At 38.9% G+C, this 20,305-nt stretch overlaps 2 protein-coding genes across 5 annotated transcripts in view; both read left to right on the top strand.

Moving 5' to 3' along the window:
• LOC113106494 (DENN domain-containing protein 5A-like) overlaps nt 1-12,961 on the top strand; it is a 52,472-nt gene extending 39,511 nt beyond the window's left edge. For all 3 annotated transcript variants that reach the window (XM_026268474.1, XM_026268472.1, XM_026268473.1), the window contains 8 exons: nt 279-400; nt 6,295-6,440; nt 8,858-8,976; nt 9,061-9,239; nt 9,352-9,434; nt 9,529-9,652; nt 10,630-10,798; nt 12,619-12,961. In XM_026268474.1, the coding sequence (XP_026124259.1) occupies nt 279-400; nt 6,295-6,440; nt 8,858-8,976; nt 9,061-9,239; nt 9,352-9,434; nt 9,529-9,652; nt 10,630-10,798; nt 12,619-12,802 (1,126 nt within the window). In that variant the 3' untranslated portion in view covers nt 12,803-12,961. The remainder of the gene's footprint in view (nt 1-278; nt 401-6,294; nt 6,441-8,857; nt 8,977-9,060; nt 9,240-9,351; nt 9,435-9,528; nt 9,653-10,629; nt 10,799-12,618) is intronic.
• A 2,647-nt stretch (nt 12,962-15,608) lies between these two features.
• LOC113106497 (SIN3-HDAC complex-associated factor-like) lies at nt 15,609-20,162 on the top strand. 2 transcript variants are annotated; one of them, XM_026268479.1, is made up of 6 exons: nt 15,609-15,739; nt 17,030-17,168; nt 17,478-17,577; nt 17,669-17,783; nt 18,342-18,492; nt 18,572-20,162. In XM_026268479.1, the coding sequence occupies exons 2-6, from the start codon at nt 17,041-17,043 to the stop codon at nt 18,747-18,749; spliced, it is 672 nt and encodes a 223-aa protein (XP_026124264.1). In that variant the 5' UTR covers nt 15,609-15,739; nt 17,030-17,040; the 3' UTR covers nt 18,750-20,162. The 2 variants fall into 2 exon arrangements, with proteins under 2 accessions (XP_026124264.1, XP_026124265.1); XM_026268480.1 differs by lacking the exon at nt 15,609-15,739 and adding an exon at nt 15,794-16,004.
• Nucleotides 20,163-20,305: the final 143 nt, after the last annotated feature.

A 20,305-nucleotide genomic window follows, 5' to 3' on the forward strand; every position in this document is an offset into this window, starting at 1 on the left:
ATATCAGACAGTTAAAATGCAAGAGATGTAGCAGGGGAAAGAATAAGGCACCATTAAAAATGAAGATTTTTTTAAATTTATTATTAATGGGCCTTGAACAGTAAAGTGGCTCATCCTCAGTAAAGAATGCTTTGTGGTGTCCTCTTCTGACCTGAAATGCATTTGAAATCCTTTTTCCAGGCTCTTTGTTCATACACTTAACTTTCAACTGTTTCCTTTAAAGCTTTTGCGTTTAGATTTGTACTGTATGGTTTAAATGTGTTTGTATTTGTTTGAAGGAAACTCTATAAGCGCTATGCTTTCTTGCGCTGTGATGATGAGAAGGAGCAGTTCCTCTACCATCTCCTCTCTTTCAACGCTGTGGACTACTTCTGCTTTACCAACGTCTTCACCACGATTAGTAAGAGTCACCAAAATCTCTCTGCAAACACACTATACTATTAAAGGTGCAGTAGGTGATCTCGGAAAATGCTTACTTTAGCCTGATAGCACCGAAAGCGAACGTCCCACCCTCCCTGTAAACTGCTGTCCAAAGCCACACCCCCTGAATGCATATACGCTCACAGACTAGATTACCAGTGACAAAATTATTACAGTACATTATGTGTTGTTCACCGGTGAGAAAACTTTGTAGCATAGTTGGTAAAAGTTCTACAATACCAGGAAGGAAGGTCAGGTTGTTGATGTTTGCCTGCCTTTCTTGCTCTGTCTGCACAGAGTACGTGAACGCGCTGATGACGTATTGTGTTTGTGCAAACAGGGTGCACAGAGGTATGCTAATACATATGTTGACAAGCAGGTAGGAAAGCCAATCAAAACACTCGGCCGAGCGTTTTGATTGGATGAACATTTCTTGGTCCTACGCCTTCCACAGAATATATAAATACATATAAAAATTTTTTAGACCACTTATTTCACTATGTTCTTCCCTCAACTTAGACGAATTGAAACGTATCTCTCCCATCTCAGTGCATGCACTCAATCACTGTAGCATGCGGCGCCACTTTTAGCGTTTAGCTTAGCACCATTCATTCCTTAGGATCCAAACAGGGATGAATTTAGAAGCCACCAATCACTTACATGCTTTCCCTATTTAAAGACTGTTACATGAGTAGTTACACAAGTAAGTATGGTGGCACAAAATAAAACATGGCGATTTTCAAAGCAGATAAAAAAATAATAAATATAATGTATGGCGGAAGAGCACTTCGCATCACTTCGACCCACTTACTGTAAATATACAGGGAGGAAAACGGATATACTGATATACGGGAACGAGTACTGCGTCGAAGACGCATATGGGAAAAACTAATTTTTTCTCCTGAACTGAAGCCTTATTCAATCACGCAGTAAAACTGCATGGCCATTGAATCATGCAGTGTTATTAAAACAAACCAATGGCTTGGCAGTGGTGCTGCAAGAACCTATGGCAGGGAAGCCCGCCAAAGCCCGCCAAAATGGGCGGAGAATCTGGCTATATATTGCCCGCTTCACCACAGGAATTCAGGTTTCTTCGACTGAAGCGACGACTGAGTTGTGCAGCCCTTTTAGCATGGCAAGGAACGCAGTACTCGTTCCCGTATTTCAGGGAACCGAGGTTACGTTAGTAACCGAGTACGTTTCCTTTCAATACTTCACTCGTATTGCGTCGAAGACGCATATGGGAACCCAGTTCAATCACGCCATGATAAGAAGGGGGGACGACCAACGCCTCATCTTGAGGCAGTTGATGTGAAGCCTGCTCTCCTCTTCCGACCATTGGCCGAAAGCGGGTTTCCCTTCGCACAGCGCACCCCAAACCTTGTTGGATGCGTCTGTGGAGATCACTTTCCTTCTGCAAACCATACCAAGTGGAAAAAGGTTGGGCCTGCTGCCATGAGGCCCAGCAAATTCTGGAGCCGCGGCGCGCTCCTTCACCATTGTTGCCCTCATCGTCACTGAGTCTAACACTGTTCCCAGAAACAATATCCGTTGGCTGGGGGACAGCGAACTCTTGGCAAAATTCACTCTGAGCCCCAGGCATTCCAGATGGCTGAGGAGCAAAGTTCTGTAACCCAATGCCTCCCCCTCTGACTGAGCTAGAACTAGCCAGTCGTTGAGGTAATTGAGAATGCGGATTCCCTTCTGCTTGAGAGGGGAGAGAGCCGCATCCATGCACCTTGTAAACGTGCGAGGCGCCAGAGACAGCCCAAAGGGGAGGACCTTGTATTGGTAAGCCACGCCCTCGAAGGCAAATCTCAAGAACGGCCTGTGACGGGGGACTATCTGGATGTGAAAGTAAGCGTCTTTCAGATCCAGCAAAAATAACCAATCCCCTGAGCGGATTGAGAGGATTTGTTTCAAAGTGATCATTCTGAAGCGCCGTCTCATGAGGGCACAGTTCAGATGTCTTAAATTGAGGATGGGGCGCAGCCCTCCATCCTTCTTGGGAACTAGGAAGTAACGGCTATAAAACCCTGAGTCGCGGTGTGCTAGGGGAACGATTTCTATAGCTCCCTTCACCAGCAGATTTTCCACTTCGGCACGAAGAACCTGAGTGTTCTCGTTGTGCACCGAAGTTGTTACCACCCCGCGAAAGCATGGTGGTCGTCTTGTGAACTGAAGGGAACAGCCGTGTTTTATTATTCCCATGACCCAATCTGATACCCTGGGAATGGCTTGCCATTGTGAGGCCCGGATGGACAGGGGTTGTATTAACTTGAGTGTTTGTCCGCCGTGGGGGGACATAGCACTCGTGAGTGTTATGTGAGGGCAACTGCTCTTTTTGTGAAGGAGTGTGCTTTTTATTTTGTGCACTTTTGTGTGCTAAAAAGGGCCCATTTTTTGCAGCAAGAACAACTTCGTCGACACCTGGAGATGGACGGCAAAACACACGGGGCAGTTTGGGGGGTGGTCCGGCCGCGGCGAGACTTAGCCCCCTCCCATTTCTTTCCTGTAGATCAGGATGACGGTGGCGACGCAGGGTCCAGCACTATCTTGGGCCAGGGTCCCATGCGTTTAGGGAACTGAATACGTCTGGTGGCCGAGCGAGAACGGTGTCGAGAAACAGGCTTGCTTGGGAGGCTGACTAGTCAGCACCTGTTTGGGGCACCTGGCAGCAGCAGATGAAGTGCGTTTTGGCAGGAAGTGTCGCATCGCCTGGGATGACTTCTGCACCTCTGTGAAGCGTTCGGTGAACCCCTCTGTCGCCGGACCAAAGAGGCCACTGGGGGAGATCGGTGCATCCAGGAACTGGGCTCTGTCAGCATCCTTGATCTCCGTGAGGTTAAGCCACAAGTGGTGCTCCAGGACGACCAGGTTAGCCATCGAGCGCCCAATGGCCTGGGCAGTGCTCTTGGTAGCACGTAGTGCTAAGTCTGTTGCACTTCTCAGCTCCCTGAGCGTGGCAACATCTGGGCCAGACTCATCAGTGGCGGCGAGAAGTTTGGCCTGGAAGACTTGCAGCACTGCCATGGAGTGGAGCGCCGTGGCTGCTTGCCCTGCCGATGAGTAGGCACGCCCGGTGAGCGCCGACGTCGTACGGCAGGGTTTGGACGGATGGTTGGCCTTGGCTTTCCATCCAATATCTGCTGGTGGGCAAAGATGCACGGCCATAGACTCGTCCAGCGGCGGCAATCGCTCGTATCCTTTTTCTTCAGCACCGTCAGTCGCTCGTATGCTCTTTCTTCAGTGCCGTCAATTGAGGTGAGGGCGGATGAAGATGAAGTACACAAGTGCGCTGAGTAGGGGGGCGAGTTTTGTGAACTCGTCGTGGACCTCCGGGAAGAACTGAGCGGTTCACTGACGAGGGGCTTGCTGGCACCCCGCCAGAAACCATTCATCCAGACTGCTACGGGCTGGTTACTCTGGAGGAGACCATTCCAGACCAAGCTCATCCACTGCCCTGTAGAGAACGCGGATAAGCTCGGTGTCCATCCCGAGTTTCGAGCGGCTGGGTTCAGATAACATCGAGGGGGCGGGGTCCGGCAAGCCCGACAGCTCCTCAGCATCTAAGCAGCTAGAGACATGATGTCCTCTAGCAGTTCCTCCTCAGTCCCTCCAAACAAAACCAGATAACTCGCGGCAGCAGAGGGACACTGGTCTGGCTGTACAAAGAGGACTGGGAAATCCCCTCTGGGCGGAGAAAACGAGGCAAGCTGGGGCTGAGCTGGCGTGAGATCATTTTCATCCTGCTGCTTTGATCCTCTGCCCCGCCTTTTCTTCCTCGCCGGCTCCCGGGAGGCAGAAAACGGGATGGCTCGAGGAGCGAGATCGCTTTCTGAAAAGAAAGTGATTTGCGAGGGCAGAGAGACTATATTTATGTTCTATATTTATACACACTCGCTGTGTATATTTATACACACTCGCTGTGCTCGTCATCAGCGTGCAGAGGGGCTCTGCACGAGCTGCAATGACAAGACGGCATTTGCAACAACGCTGTAGAAAGGCTCTTTTAGAGAAATTTGCTCTTTTAAATCTCTCTCTCGCCGGATGGCCGCAGGGAAGCGATGAATCTGCAGCGGGGACTGGCAGTCGCGTTCCAGTGCGAGGCGTGTCAACGGCGAGCAGTTCATCGGAGATCAGCGAAGCGATGTGACGTCGTCGCTGAAGGAGAAGAAATCTGAATTCCTGTGGAGAAGCGGCCAATATATAGCCAGATTCTCCGCCCATTTTGGCGGGCTTTGGCGGGCCTCGCTGCCATAGATTCGTGCAGCACCACTGCCAAGCCATTGGTTTGTTTTAATAACACTGCACGATCCAATGGCCGTGCAGTTTCACTGCGTGATTGAATAAGGCTTCAGTTCAGGAGAAAAAAGGAGTTTTTCCCATATGCGTCTTCGACGCAGTACAAGTGTAGTATTAAAAGGGAACTGCAGTAGCCAAGGCGAGCTACCTGGTGTTATCAAGTACGCTGCATTTAGTAGAATTACCGGACTTGAGTCGTCCTGTCTGCAGGAGATCACACTCCTGAGTCGGACTCGCAAAGTCTGAACTACCGAAGATGTAAGTCAGAAATTTGTGTACATTGTATTGAGAAACGTGGGCAGACCTATGTCACCAGACTATTTCCTGCGATAAAAAGTTAATGGTACAATTGTTCCGGGTAATTTCGGTTGAAATTGGTAACCATTTTTAGAATGTTGGTGTTAAAAAGGCCCGCTGTAAACAAGCTTTTATTTTGAAGTTTTCTGGTGATCAGCCAGTGTTTGAATGTGATGTCATCGCAGCAACCTAAAGACACTACGCTCCGCCCATTTCCAGCAGGTGGCAGTGATTAGTGTTTGGTAGAAATAGCCTGCACCGAGTAGGTGAAAGCAAATGTACTCGAGGCTTTCTCAAGTGTTGGTGTTGTGTGCGTATGTTAGATGAACCAAACCACACCCAGATGGAAACACCAATGTAATGTCTGCAACATTTGTGAATTGTTGTGAAGAAATAAATGCATCAAAGACTTAACCTGCATCTTTATGTCTCTTACCGGACATCTGTGGTGAACTAGTCCCCCCACTGGCAACCCCAACTGGTCTAGTTATACCAGTTTTCTTTAGTTGGTAACCAGGCAGTTTCTGTTCCTATTGTATTACATTATATGTTTTGACCATAAGTCAATGGGAACTAAAACTGTTTGGTTACCAACAAAATATCTTTGCATTTCAAAGAAAAATGATCTATATTCTGTATTTTGCATCCTTTAATATCTTGAAACTGAAATGTTTTTCTTTCAAAATGTAGGTGAACAGATTGTTTTTTAAAAACAAAAAACAGTTGCTGTTAGAAATAGTTATGGATGATAAAAGATAAAGAATAAAAAAATTCATATTAATAAAAAAAAAGTTGCATGATTTCTTTGAGAATTTTGGAGCCATGCTCAGGGTCTGACTGTCAAAATATTGTGAATGTAATCTAGTTTAAGGAAACTTAATGGTCTAATAAACTGTGTATTAAATAATAATTTTCATGAGGTTGCTTACTAATATAACATTAGCATAATCGTTGAGACAGTATCATGTATATTAAATATATTAAAGCGATCATTTACTCACCCTGATGCCGTACCAAATTACCTTTTTTTTCTATGGAACACAAACAGAGATTTTTAGGAAAAATAATCCTAGATTATAGAGACAGATTATTTTTATCTGATTATCAGATAAATTTCACTGTTCAGTGTTTATCCGAAGAAAGAAAGTCTGGGACAGCATGAGGATGAGTAAATGTTGAGAGAATTTTCATTTTATCCCTTTCATTCTATTATCAAAAACCTCTGTCTGCACTCTGCTTTTCTTCTCTTGACCTTTTCCTTGTTGTTCATAGTGATACCATACCATGTGGTCATCATTCCCAGCAAGAAACTAGGTGGCTCCATGTTTACAGCCAACCCCTGGGTGTGTGTCTCAGGTGAGCTAGCTGAGACTGGGGTTCTGCAGGTCCCTAAAAACACCCTGGAGATTACGTTTGAGGTGAGTCAATATATATATCAACACACATAATTATGTCTATTACTCTGGTTTCACTATATACTACCACAAAATGAAATTTTGCACTGGATGACTTCAATAACTTCCGACTATCAAAACTCCTGTTTTCTGCAAAATTAATTAAGCGTATTGTTGCCCCTCATTTGTGTAATCTTCTCACAGTTAGTTAGGTGTCAGGAGTCAGAGCTGTGTTTAATACTATGGATCCAAGTCTAATACTGTCTCATCTTGAAAGAGTGTTTGGTGTGTCTGGGACTGGTGGTTAAGGTCTTATTTTACTGACCGCTCCCAGTTTGTTTCTATGGGTGGTTATAAGTCTGACATTAACTCCGTCTCAACTGGCATCCCTCAGGGGTCGGTTTTAGGTCCTTTACTTTTTAACATTTATTGGTCACCTTTGGGCCACCTCTTGAGATCACTCAGCTTTCATTATCTTTTTTATGCCGACAATACACCGATTTATATACATTCAAAAACCCATGAGTGCCTTGACGTTGTTCATTTGTCTGACTGCATTACTAAGATTAAAATATGGATGGATAATAATTTATTGTGATTGAATTGTGGTAAAACTGAAGTTATGCTCATTGGTTAACGTTATCAAATTTATAAAGCTGGTTTTCTGTCCCAGACTCTTGACGGCCCTGTTTTGGAAATCCAGAGTCGAGTGAGGAACCTTGGAGTTATTTTTGATGCAAATCTGTCTTTTGAGCACTGTAAAAGCCTATTTTTTCCACCTCAGAAATATCGCAAGATTGTACCCTATGTTAAATTTTACAGTCGCAGAAATGCTGATTAATTATTTTGTCATCTCACAGTTAGACTACTGTAATGCTCTTTTAACCCGGGCTTCTAAATCTACACTTAATAAGTTTCAATATGTATAAAATTGAGCCCCGGGGATTTTAACCGGGACTAGGATTGCAATCATATTACTCCAGTGTTATAGTCTTCACACTGGCTCCCAGTCAAAATTATGATGCTTTTAAAGCATTACATGAACTGGCACCACATTACCCTACAGATTTGTTACATCCATACACCCATAGTAGTATATTGCTTTCCTCTCAGTCAAACTTGTTGGTTGTTTCTCAAACATGTCTAAGATCTATGGGTGATAAGGTTTTCTCTGGTATTAATGTTATACTAAAACTAAAACAATGGAAAACCCCTTAACATATCTTATTCGTGCAGAACAACGTGAACTTTGAACGATAAATTGCCGCTTTGGACAGTTACGTAATTGTGGCATCCATAATTGTAATTGCAATTAGAAATTTGATTAATTGTGAGTTGAAAATATGGATTTCTCGATTTTAATCGATCCTCATCTTGATTAACGGATGTTTGTTCTAAAATACAAAGAATCTATGCTGTTTTCAGTTGATTCTTGAACAAAACTTTATTTGTAGTGCGCCTACCATCCAATAATTCTAAATTAATAATTACAAATTCTGTAAATTTTATTACCAAATTCAAACAATAAATACTGTTTTGGTGCTCTGTAATGTAGCATGACATCGAACTGACCATCTCTTGCTCTTTACTATTAGTTACTGCACAAAATAAACATCAGAAGGTGTTGAATGAAACCGTACAACTTACCGAAATGTATCATTATCATGTCTCATGTAATTGCTCAATCAGTGTTTCAACAGAAAGAAAGATGTCAAACAAAACAGTTTGTAACCCATGTCAAAGAAAAGCCATTCAGTGACCATAAACTTGATAGTTAGCTAGAAAAGGGAACTCTAGAAAGGAGCATTTTGCTAAATATATGTACTATATTACATATAGAATTACATTTTCACTTAATCTGTTTTAAAGTGTGTGTTTGACTAAATCTGTCATGGAAACAAGTTAAGACATTCGCTGTATAAAAGTGTTTATTTCAACAGCATCAAGATTTTTATTTCTCATGTACACGTTATAGAGTGAATTTATAATCAGCAGTGAAATGTAAATGATCGGGTTTTTTTTTATAACAGTTACTATAATAAAGTTTTATTATACATATATGTGTGTGTGTTTGTGTGTGTGTGTGTGTGTGTGTGTGTGTGTGTGTGTGAAGAGTTCAGATGCAAAATTAGCATTTGTATCAAGCTCCTGTGTTTGTTATTTCACATTTATGGCAGTGAAAAGAAACTATTCAGTGACATTTACTGAACATAAACACAGCAGCCAAATAAAAATGCTAATTTTAAAGGAAATTTTCAGAAGGCTTTTAGAGGGTTTTGCATCTGAACTCTTCATAGAGAGCGAGAGAGAGAGAGAGAGAGAGAGAGATGGAGAGATGTATTGTTGAGCACCATGCTAGATATGGACTTCAAAGTGAGTTCCTGTTGTGTTAATCTGTTTGGTCGAGGCTTGTTGTATAATTCTGTCTGTACTTTGCACAGTGCCAGAACCTGGGGAAGCTGACCACAGTACAGATGGGCCATGATAACTCAGGATTGTATGCTAAGTGGCTAGTGGAGTGTGTAATGGTCCGCAACGGGATCACAGGGCACACTTACAAGTGAGTACCAAGATTTTAGTAGCTCCATATTCACATTATTCATTATTATAACCCTTAACTGATTGCTGGACTGTTGTCGCGTAGGTTTCCATGCGGCCGTTGGCTCGGGAAAGGAGTAGATGATGGCAGCTTGGAGAGGATACTGGTGGGCGAATTGGTGACTAGCTTGGAGAATGAGGAGAGGATGTGCCGGACTCCTCCAACGCAGCAATCTCCCGGCATGATGCGAAGATTTGTCACCATTTCGCCAAACAGCAAACCAAGTACATACTTGGAAATCTCGCAAAAGTCATATCTCATAGATTGTATAACTGCACTTATTGCTGGAGGATATTGCTGTTGTCTAAAGCACGTTTACATTTGTGTGCCCACTAGAGTTAAACACGGGCCAGATCCAGGAAGGGGTGGGAGAGGCCATTAACGGTATCGTCAAACACTTCCATAAGCCAGAAAAAGAGGTAAATTCATTTTTTTTCTGAGAAAACATGCAGCATGGAAAATGTGAATGGAAATGTCACATATGGATGATCTTTTGTCATTCTTCTGTTGTAGAGAGGAAGCCTCACATTGCTTCTGTGTGGAGAGTATGGTTTAGTATGGGCTCTAGAGCAGGTGTTTCAGCATGGCTTCAAGTCACCGCGCCTTTTCAAGAACGTCTTCATTTGGGACTTTTTAGGTAACAAATACTGTTACATTTCATGAAATATTTTTTTAGAAGAAGTGTTTGTTAATTTCTCATACTTACAATTTTGTGCATACAGTAGCATACATGGATCAAGTGCTGCTGAAAATTCAGCTTTGCCATCACAAGAATACATTTTATTTTTAAATAAATGTAAATAGTGAACATTTAGTTCAAATTGTGATAATATTTCACAATAGTACAGTTATTATTATTATTAAAATAATTACGACACAAAGTCATAATTACAAGATGTTAACTCAAAATTGCAGATATAAACATGTAATCTGAGAGGAACACTCCAAATTGTGACATATAAACTCACAATTGCTTGGAAAAAAGTTCAGAATTGAGAGATTTAAAAAATCGCAGTTAACTGTTTTATTTTTTTGGTGTAAACACAAAACAGAATTGTGAGATATAAATTTAGAACTGTGAGATAAAACGTTTTTTTGCTATTCCATGATGGAAACGGGCTTCAAAAGTTTTTACTTTATTTATGAATTTCAAATAAATCCAGCCTTGGCAAGGATAAAATACTTTTTCCAAAACACTAAAATATTATAATATAGTATTATAAAATATTATTAAAATATTAATCATTCCAAACTGTTGAACAGCAGTGTATATACCACACTAGCATGGAAGAAGCTAATAATAATAATAAAAAAGTGTATTATGAAGTCACTTTTGAGCTTCCGTCCTCAAAAGTGCTCACTGAAACATAATGTGTTTCCAGACTGATAGAAGAAATCTGTGTCATTACTCTCTGAGGTTTTGTAAAAACAGCCAATCAGATTTAATCTTAGTATATTGAGAAAATGCACCAGATGGTAAGAGCAAGAACTATGGGTGGTTCATATTTTGAAGCAGAGACTAGTATTTTGTTCAAACCTAAATCTTTTTAGTTACATAAATTATTCCTAAGAATGTTGCAAATTATCCTAAATCCTCCCATTTCTGTTCCACAGAAAAAGCGCAGGTCTACTTTGAGAGTGTGGAACAGAGTCAGGTGACCCAGGATGAGAACTGGCAGATGAGGGTGCGTCATTTCTGCCATTTCATGCGTGCCATCAACAGCACACCCAGAAACATCGGCAAAGATGGGAAGTTTCAGATGCTCGTGTGTCTCGGAGCCAGGTTGGTCATTATTTACATTGAATTGTTGAGATTTATGTTGGGAACTTTTAGGCTGCTCACAACCTGATTCTTACTCTAGAAATCACAATCCGATTAAAAAATGAGTCTTAATCTAAATTTCAATCTAAATCTAAATTACTGACTTAAGGTATTACATTTACAGTATTAGTGCATTTTTACTAAATTACTTATACAAGTACTTTAGAATATTACAAATTAAAAATAAATCTGTATATGAAACTGTATGTTAAAGGGATAGTTCTCCCAAAAAATTAAAGTTTGATGAATATGTGCTTATCCCCAGGGCATCCAAGATGTAGGTGACTTTGTTTCTCCAGTAGAACACAAACCAAGAATTTTAAAACAAGTCATAAAATGCGAGTGAATGGGAATCACAGTTTTGAGAGTCAAAAACATACACAAGCAAAACCAAAACCAAATTAAACTCTGCGGCTTGTGACGATACATTGATGTGTAAAGACAAGAAACAATTGGTCTATGCATCTTCTTCTTCTTCTTCTTGCATTATGGTGGATCGCAGAGTGTCAATTAGAAGTGTCAATGCTCCATTTGAGAGATAGGTGGCGGTAATGCCCTTATAAGTCTGCGACCCGTCCATAAAGCAAGAAGAAGAACAACAGAACAAACATTTCATGTCTTTACCAGGCGGCAAGGAACTCGACCGGAAGTTGAAGTCGGCTGCGTGCTGCCATCTTGTAGCAGAACTTCACATGCATTAGCATTCCCATTGACTCCCATTCATTTTGGCGTCACTTTGACAGCGAATAACTTTACATCTGAGGCGTTTAAAGACTCCGTTTGTCCATTATTTATTTCTAAAGATACACGACAATGTATAAATGGCTCCATTACCTTCTATGTTACATTATGGCCCCGTAGAAACAGTTTTTGTAAAAAATAGGCTAACGATTGCGTCATAACCACTCGACTCTCTGTCGTATTACCGTACAGACAGGAGGAGAAGCTCGCAGGCAATTAACTTAATATTGCGTACTGGAGTTACATTTTAAAATACTATACAAAATAATTAATCAGAATACTTACTCCTGCTCACTCATGACAAAGAACTCCCCGCTCAAGCTCACCGTCTGCAAGATTAACGATGGCAATTTGCACGCACAGCCACTTAGAAGATTTACATCTGGCAGACAGGTTGCTGACGTCGTCAAGCTTCGTTTGAGTCTGCGCGTCAGAAAGGGAAGTGCTAAAAAACGCTAAAAATGGGCTTCAATTGTCTCAGTTGAGTTTCAATGGGGTCGCTGTGTCCATTTCTTTTACTGTCTATGGTCTTTACACATCAGTTTATCGTCATGAGGCGCAGGGTTTCATTTGGTTTTGTTTGTGTATGTATTTTTTTTTTTTTTGTGTGTTTTAGCCGTAATTCCCATCCACTTCCATTATAAGACTGACAGACTGTAACAGTTTGTTTTAAAAAAATCTCTATTTGTGTTCTACTGAAGAAACAAAGTCACCTATATCTTGGATGCTCTGGTGGTAAGCAGATAAACATCAAATTTTCATTTTTGGGTGAACTATCCCTTTAAGAATTGTTAACTAAGTATAGCTTCAAAACATACAAGCAAATATAAAATAGTGTAGGAGATTAAAACCCATTACAAGCAATAAAGGAAAAGTTTTTTCAGTATCTGAGAATGCTTTGAGTGAAACTGAAAGTTTTCTGTGTAAGGACAGTGAGGCAAAAAACTGATTCAGAATTTTTCAAAACCACTTAAAAGAGAATCGCCATACATTTGTACTCTTTTGTCATATCTAACAGTCACATATGTTTCTGCTTGCAGAGATCACCTGTTGCACCACTGGATTGCGCTTCTTGCCGAGTGTCCAATCACAGCACAGATGTATGAGGACATGGCGCTCTTAAAGGACCATTCTCTGGTGAACTCTCTGATTCGAGTGCTACAGACTCTGCAGGAATTCAATATCACTCTGGAGGCCTCTCTTGTCAAAGGGATTGGGATATAATGTCATCCGAATATAGAACTAACACAGATCAGCGGGACCATGGACTAACTTTTTTTTACATGGAGAGACTTGAACAAAAGGACTAAACCTGGCTTAGGTTAAAGCTAATGTCATGTTTGCCATATATTAAGTGCAATGAGCCTTTTCAGACGTGTCATGATTTTTATCAACAACGTTACTGACATTCAAATATGTCTTCAATTTTGATCCATATTTTTCATGAAAGGTGAAAACCCCCTCCTGTGCTATAGCGTTTTATTGAAAGCTCAATATTTTTCGTTGGTGTTGTGGACTGCTGAGAATGGCTATATTTAAAAGGAAGACATGTAAGAAAAACCGCTATTATATTTTCAGAGAAGAACAGTGTTATTTTGATATGTGTCAGGTTGCTTGCTCTGTGCTCTAATCTAATCCATACTGTCACAATGCAGAGTTTGAAGCAAATGATGTAGAAGTATGCTTTATAAGTACAACTTGTGGGGAATTCATATTTTTACTTAAAGAAAGGAAAGATGAGAACAATGGTAAACAATGCCAGGGACTTGTGTCATTTCTCTCTAAATGCAAATCAGTTTAAAGGGACAGTTCACCCAAAAATTACACTGCCAGTCAAAAGTTTAAACTAATTAAGTTTTTTTAATGTTTTTAAAAGAAGTCTCTTATGCTCATCTATTTAGTCTATTTTAATTAATTTTAAAAATGTAATTTATTCCTGTGATGGCAGAGCTGAAATTACAGCAGTCATTAGTTAAATTAGTTTTCAGTGTCACATTTTTTTTTTCTTATAAACGTTATATTCATCAAAGAATCCTATACAAAAAAAAAGGTTTCCACAAAAATATTAAGCAGCAAAAAAAAATTCCCAACATTGATAATAAGAACCATTTTTATAATTGAAAACCAAAAATAATTGAGCACAAAATCAGCATATTAGAATGATTTCAGAAAGATCATGTGACAGTGAATTAATGACTACTGAATATTCAGCTTTTGGATCACAAGAATAAATTACTTTAAATTTTTTTTTAACAATGACTAAGAAAACAGTTTTTTATATTGTAAGAATGTTTTACAATATTAATGTTTTTACTGTATTTTTGATCAAATAAATGGTGAGCATAAGAAATTTGTTTCAAAACCATAAAATATGTAATTATTACAAACTTTTGATTGGTAGTGTACAAGTAGGTCATCATTTACTTCATCAAACCCACTTTTTTCTTTCTTTTTTCCCCCCATACAATGAAAGTGAATGGCAGCCACAAATCATCTTTCATCTAAATATCCTCTTATGCTTTCCACAAAGGAAAAAAAGGGTGAACTGTCTTCTTGAGCTTATTGTGATCCCCTAAAATCAAAGATATGACTCATGAAAGTGACACTCGAGCATATTTTACGAGATGGACTGTAAAAACTAAAAACAATCAGTGCAGAACGGATAACGTTATAACGTTTCTTCAATCCTTTCTAAGTACCATAACATTCCTCATCTCTTCAGCCCTCAGGTCTCGACTGTGGCCAACTACAATGCCATATCTGGAGTAGAATTAATTTGCGGCACAGTTGCTGTGTTTGTGTCCCTGTCCTTAGTTAACCCCAGCTTCCCCTCTGTTTCTGCTATGCAATATTTACAGCTCCAAAATGTTGTTATTGAATCTTGATGAAATATCATTTACCTGTTTAAGAGTGTAGCATAATTTGTAGGATGTAACTGGGAGAAGCACATTAAAGGCTGATATTCATGTGCCAATTTCATCATGACTGTTCTGGTACCTCTTCAAACACAGCTGGCATGAGCATTCTGGGAGTTGTTTTTTCTTGTGTTTTATCTCTTGATACATTTATAGACAAAAGCAGTGTAATGTAGTGTTAAATATCAAACAACTGTGTACAGTGTATAGAATGTATTAAAGGTGGCAATTCAATATGATTATGCTTCAGTCTGGACTTTCAAGAGCAGAATCAGTCCGAAAATGGAATTGCAGTACAATCAGTTATTAATTTAAGCATTTGAATTAATTATTTGCATGTTTAATGACTTATTTCAACAGCATTTTCCTCCCTATGTATCAAGCTTTATTGTTTAATAACCATATCAATTCATGTTTTATATATATATATATATATATATATATATATATATATATATATATATATATATATATATATATATATATATTTAGATTTCTAAAGGGGCATGTGACTTCTGAAATTTTTTATGTAAAATATAACTAAGTGAAGCAGTGAACACAGAAAGGTGATTAAAATTTAGGAAAATATGTGTGAAAACCTAAATAGAATCTTAATTATTCATAAACATTTCCGATCTTAAACTTAAACAATATGGGAAATGTTTTCTTTTTTTCAAAATTAATTGCATGAACATCTTATGTTTCATGGACCCATTTTAAGGCTAATATCGCGTACAAAAAAGTATATTACATTTAACTATAGAGAGTATTGTTACGTATCGCTTACAAAAAGGCGACTGCGTTTCACTAACTCAGTCATAATAAAAGAACGTACAGACATATTATTAGCACATTTTGGAGCGTTCGACAATTTAATGGCATGAAGCATAATGCTAATTAAAAACAAAGGTAGCGTATTTGAAGCATTCAAGCGACAATATTTTGGGAAATGGATCCAATCACTCACATTCCAGTGAGAACAATAACAATACGTGCGGGACGGGACTGTTCTAATCTGTACTTCCCCGGATGCAACATTCTTATATGTCAAAAGAGTGGAGTGCAGTGATTGGTTGAAATAACGTTTAAACTTGGCGTCTACGTTCCTTATATGGTCTTCCTCCGACAAACCCCTTTACTCAATGTTTGTGCGTAGGCCCCGCCCCCACCATTCATCAGAGTCTGGCCGTAGTAAGGCATGCGCAGTACAGACGAGTAAAACGGACGGAATTCAAAGTTTCTGACGGTAAGCCTTTTGTTATTGTTACGAACTAGCAGTACGAATGTAGCATTTCATTTTAATTGTACATACTGTCAGTCCTTGGGTGTGTAGCGTGTTGTGTGTTTGATGTTAGTGGTTTTACAGCGTGGTTATTTACATCAACAATGGGGCTTTGCGCGCGTGGATGTGGAGCGTGGCATGGTCGCGTGCTAACGGGCTAGCTGTTATTGTTACTGGGACGCGCGTTTTGGCGCTCTCGTTCTGTGTGGAAGTTTAGACGAGCGAGACGGTAGCGTTCAACCCCTATTTTAACCGAGAAACCCTTCATGTGTTGTTTAGAAACAACTTCGCCAAACGTTTGATTTAAGAACGGGTGAAAATGTTAATTTACGACAGTTCACCTACGCGCAATTAACATTTTTCATTTCGGTTTCCAGAGATACAAACATAGAGCATATGAACGGATACAAAATAAACCGGGAAACACAATGTGTCGTATAAGGCATATTTTATCTGAATAGTGATTTTGTAGTTTATGGAGTGAATGAGTGGCTTGTGACACGCTTGATGTGGGTTTTCAGTCGTTCATTGATGTATCAAGCGCGCGGCGTGTCTTATGTTATGCATACAGATCGTCTAAGAGGCGTTTTTGAAAGTATTATTACCTGAATATTTGTCTTCCAAACATGCCTTTGGGCTTTCCCGTGTCTTAAACTTTGACAAGAGGCGCCTATTTAATTGTACTTTCGATTTTACAACTGCTTTCTGCTGACACCAACAGTTCCCGAAGGAATGATCAAAATTCGAATCGAATGCAACCAAATGATCATTCAAGATTCTAGATCATTCAAGAATCCAATAAAGATTGAAAAAAAAAATAATAATAATGATAATTGGTGTATCCACTAGAATAGATGCAATTCCTGTTCAGTAGTGGTTCCCAATATTTGTACAAATTCCATTATTAGAATTTCTATGGTTTCCAAATTAACCGTTTTAGTGCACACATGCAACTGTTGTGATGTTTTTTCCTCTCAAGTCTACGGTCATGTGTTAAAGGTGACTTTAGCGAAAGGCTTTTGTCAAACATAAGAACTAGGTCATTGCCGCAGACGCTTGCAGATTCAAAGCAAGCGCGCACACGCTTCCAGACGCACGCTTATAATCCGGGATTTTTGCCTAACTTCTATTACAAATTAATGAACCCAGTGAAATTGTCAAGTGCAAGAGATATATTCCTGTGTCTGCACTCTTGAATCCACTCTCAAAACGTGCAGGAGATATGTTTTAATGACGCTCTCCATTCATGTCTAGAGCCCGTCAAGATGTTCGGCTTCCATAAATCCAAGATTTACCGCAGCAACGAAGGCTGTTGTATTTGCAAAACCAAGTCGTCCAGTTCTCGGTTCACGGACAGCAGCAGATATGAGGAGAACTTCAGACTCTGCTTCGGGTGAGTGTTTTCCCCTGACACCACTCGTTTTCCAGAAATTCCAGACGGAATGCTGGTGGAATTTCTGTCACAATTTAGAGCCTAATGAGATCAACCGAGAATCCTCTTAGAATGAAATAATACAATTCTGTATAATCCAATTGAGACTGAGGTTCCAAAAAGTCTGAAATTCCATTAAATTATTATTATTTGATAATGGGTCATAATATTTCAGCAAAATGTGTTTATATTTTTATTTCTTAATCTGAGTAATCAGTTCTGTCCTAGCTAATTAATTTTTAGTTTTTCATGTTGTGATATGTTTGGTAGTCTATCAGAGGATCGGGTTGGAGACATCTGCAATGCTTGTGTGCTGCTGGTAAAACGCTGGAAGAAATTACCACATGGATCAAAGAAAAACTGGAACCATGTAAGAGACGGTTATGTTGTTTCTAATGGAATCATCCATTTACTTAATCAACCATTGTGAGAATAATATTTTATTTATCCCCCCTACCAAGGTGGTGGATGCAAGGGCAGGACCTGGCTTCAAGCTGACCAAACCCAAGAAAGTCAAAAATAGTGATGGAAAGAAGAAAAGTAAACTGAAAAAGATTCATAAATTCAAAAGACAAAGTGAGTTTTCTTTTAAATAATTTATATCTATCTATCTATCTATCTATCTATCTATCTATCTATCTATCTATCTATCGATGTATATAAAAATTTAAACTGTTGTGGGAACTTTAATTTTGAAGATTTATTAATTGAACACACACACACACACATATATAATTTTTTTTTTTTGTCTATTTTTCTTTTAAGTTTTAATTATTTAACAGAAATGAGATGCAACTGAAATATAATAGAATTATAAAAACGTGTGTATAGTTTTTTTTATTATTATTTTATATTTCAGTTGCATTTTCATTTACTATAGGGTAAAGTACTAAAAGAAAAACTTAAGACATTTGAATAACAACAAATATGCAACATGTATGAGTGTTTTTATTTTTTGTATTTTTATAAAAGGTTGTAACTTTAATTGGTAAAAAACTAACAATGCTATGCTTCATAAGTTCCCTTACTATACTCTGTGGAAAAACTGAAATCTGAGACATTAAATGTAATTTTACAGTAAAATAGTTAGCTTTTGCAGATGGCATGTTAATGTTTGCTGTCATGTCTTTACAGATTCAGATGCCCACAGCACCACATCCAGTATGTCTCCCTCTCAGTCTCCCAGCCACAGTAATCAGTCTGACGACGGGTCAGACATCGAGACCAAGCAGAGGCGTCCAAACCCACTGGGCTTCTCCTTTCTCGACCTGTCCTACTGGAAGAGGTATTCCTTTCCTTCTTTTCACAAATTAAGAGATGTGCTAATTGTTGAGCTGAAAAATAACACTTCTATTCATTTTCAGGAAAAAGGTGTGCTGTGGGATCGTCTACAAAGGGCGTTTCGGTGAGGTGATCATCGATCCTCGTCTCTTCAAGCCCTGCTGTAATAAGAAGCGTCCAGCTCTGGCATCCTCCTCAGACTCTCAGATCTCACAAACACATCCTTCCCCTCTTCCAGAGGACCTGAAGGAGGCATGGTGATCCAAATAAAACCCTCTCCAATCTGTCTCGTTGAGGCCCTCATAGCTTTGTCTCCAGTGGTAGACTCTGATATCTTCCCTTTGTTAGATTACTGCGTATGAGTTGTTTCCCCTTGCTTTTGTATTTTTTTTATGACTATTTTGTAAAATGTAATTTTTTTACCTTTTTTTTATATAACAGAAAAGGAAAATAAAATTGGACATTAGGACATATTTATAGGTCTGAGTTAGGAAATTTAATGTAATCAATTTTTTATTATTACTGTAATGTTTTTTTTTTTGGAGTTACCAGTGTTTTGTAAATATAATCTTATTTTCCATACCAGTGCACCAAACGACTTCTATTTGGCATTTAGTTTGACGGGTTACAGATGAATAATGTAAAGTGCTGTATCTAACTTTACAGCCAAGGCATTAATGAGATGGGTGTACTTTTAAGCAAACATAATATTTTACTCAGCCTTGCAGTCTTCTGCTCTGATTCAAGTTATATCACACGCATGCATTTTCTGACTAGGATTCTTGGGCACAATATTCACAATGTGAATTCACCTCAGCTGTGGTCTATGATATGGACATGTGCTTGTAAAATCTCGTTTTCCTTCTGGTTTGGCATAAAGATGTTGCTCAATATTTAAAAAACGGTTACGGGTTTGTAAATCTTTTTAAAAGCACGATGCAAAAACTACGTTATCTCAGAGTATTTAAACGGTTATCATTTACACAATGGCATATGAGAGCATGCATAATGTATTTGTAGGCATGATCAGTTTTATGACTCTTGGTGGTGTTTGTATTTTATTTTATTGTTGTATGAGAGCGTTATAATACAGAGAGTAAGGGATAGTACTGATTGATGAACTTCTGACCAGGCTTTACACTGTGTTTTTACCACGCTTTTCCATGTTTCAATATTGTACACTAAAGGTAATCTAATATGAAATTGTACAGTCTTTCAGCCTTGATGTATTGACTGCAGCCTTTTGTATTGTATTGTATTTTTTTGGCTCTGAAGTTCAATATTATTATGGAGTTTGCAATTGGATTTGGAGGTTCAAGATTTTGGTTGTATTTCAGTGTATTATTTGAATGAATGTTTGTTTTTATTCACCAGCAATACTTTGAGTCCGCATTACTGTTGACTTCAAGCTCTTGTTCTTAAAATGCATGAGAGCAAATACAAGATGTCGATAAATTTCAGGGAAAAAAAATTCAACTATTAATGTGGCACATTCTCAGTCAATGTGCCTTACCAGAGACTTAGCTGATCATTTCATTACATTAATTTGTCATTTTTTAACTTATGCTATTTATTCAAAGCTGTCTGTACAATTAATGCTGTAAAGAAGTTTTTGTGCACTTTCTTTTTATACTTTTTGTAATATTACCATTGATAAAAAATTTTGTATCTCAATTTTCCTCACATTGGTATTTTCATAAAATTTTTAAAGTAAATGTCTGTCTTTCTTATTTGTGTTTTTGGTATAATGTTCTAAATATATGTTTATTACATCGTGGATAAAAAAAAAAGAAAAATCGAGAGAGAGAAAAATTAAT

Source organism: Carassius auratus, chromosome 7 (genome assembly GCF_003368295.1).
Source record: "Carassius auratus strain Wakin chromosome 7, ASM336829v1, whole genome shotgun sequence".
NCBI classification, from domain to species: Eukaryota; Metazoa; Chordata; class Actinopteri; order Cypriniformes; family Cyprinidae; genus Carassius; species Carassius auratus.

Coding starts and splice junctions, on each gene's coding strand:
- LOC113106497 (XM_026268479.1), top strand. CDS start 17,041: ATGTTCGGCTTCCATAAATCCAAGATTTACCGCAGCAACGAAGGCTGT. Junction 17,169..17,477: donor AACTTCAGACTCTGCTTCGG/GTGAGTGTTTTC, acceptor TATGTTTGGTAG/TCTATCAGAGGATCGGGTTG. Junction 17,784..18,341: donor TCATAAATTCAAAAGACAAA/GTGAGTTTTCTT, acceptor ATGTCTTTACAG/ATTCAGATGCCCACAGCACC.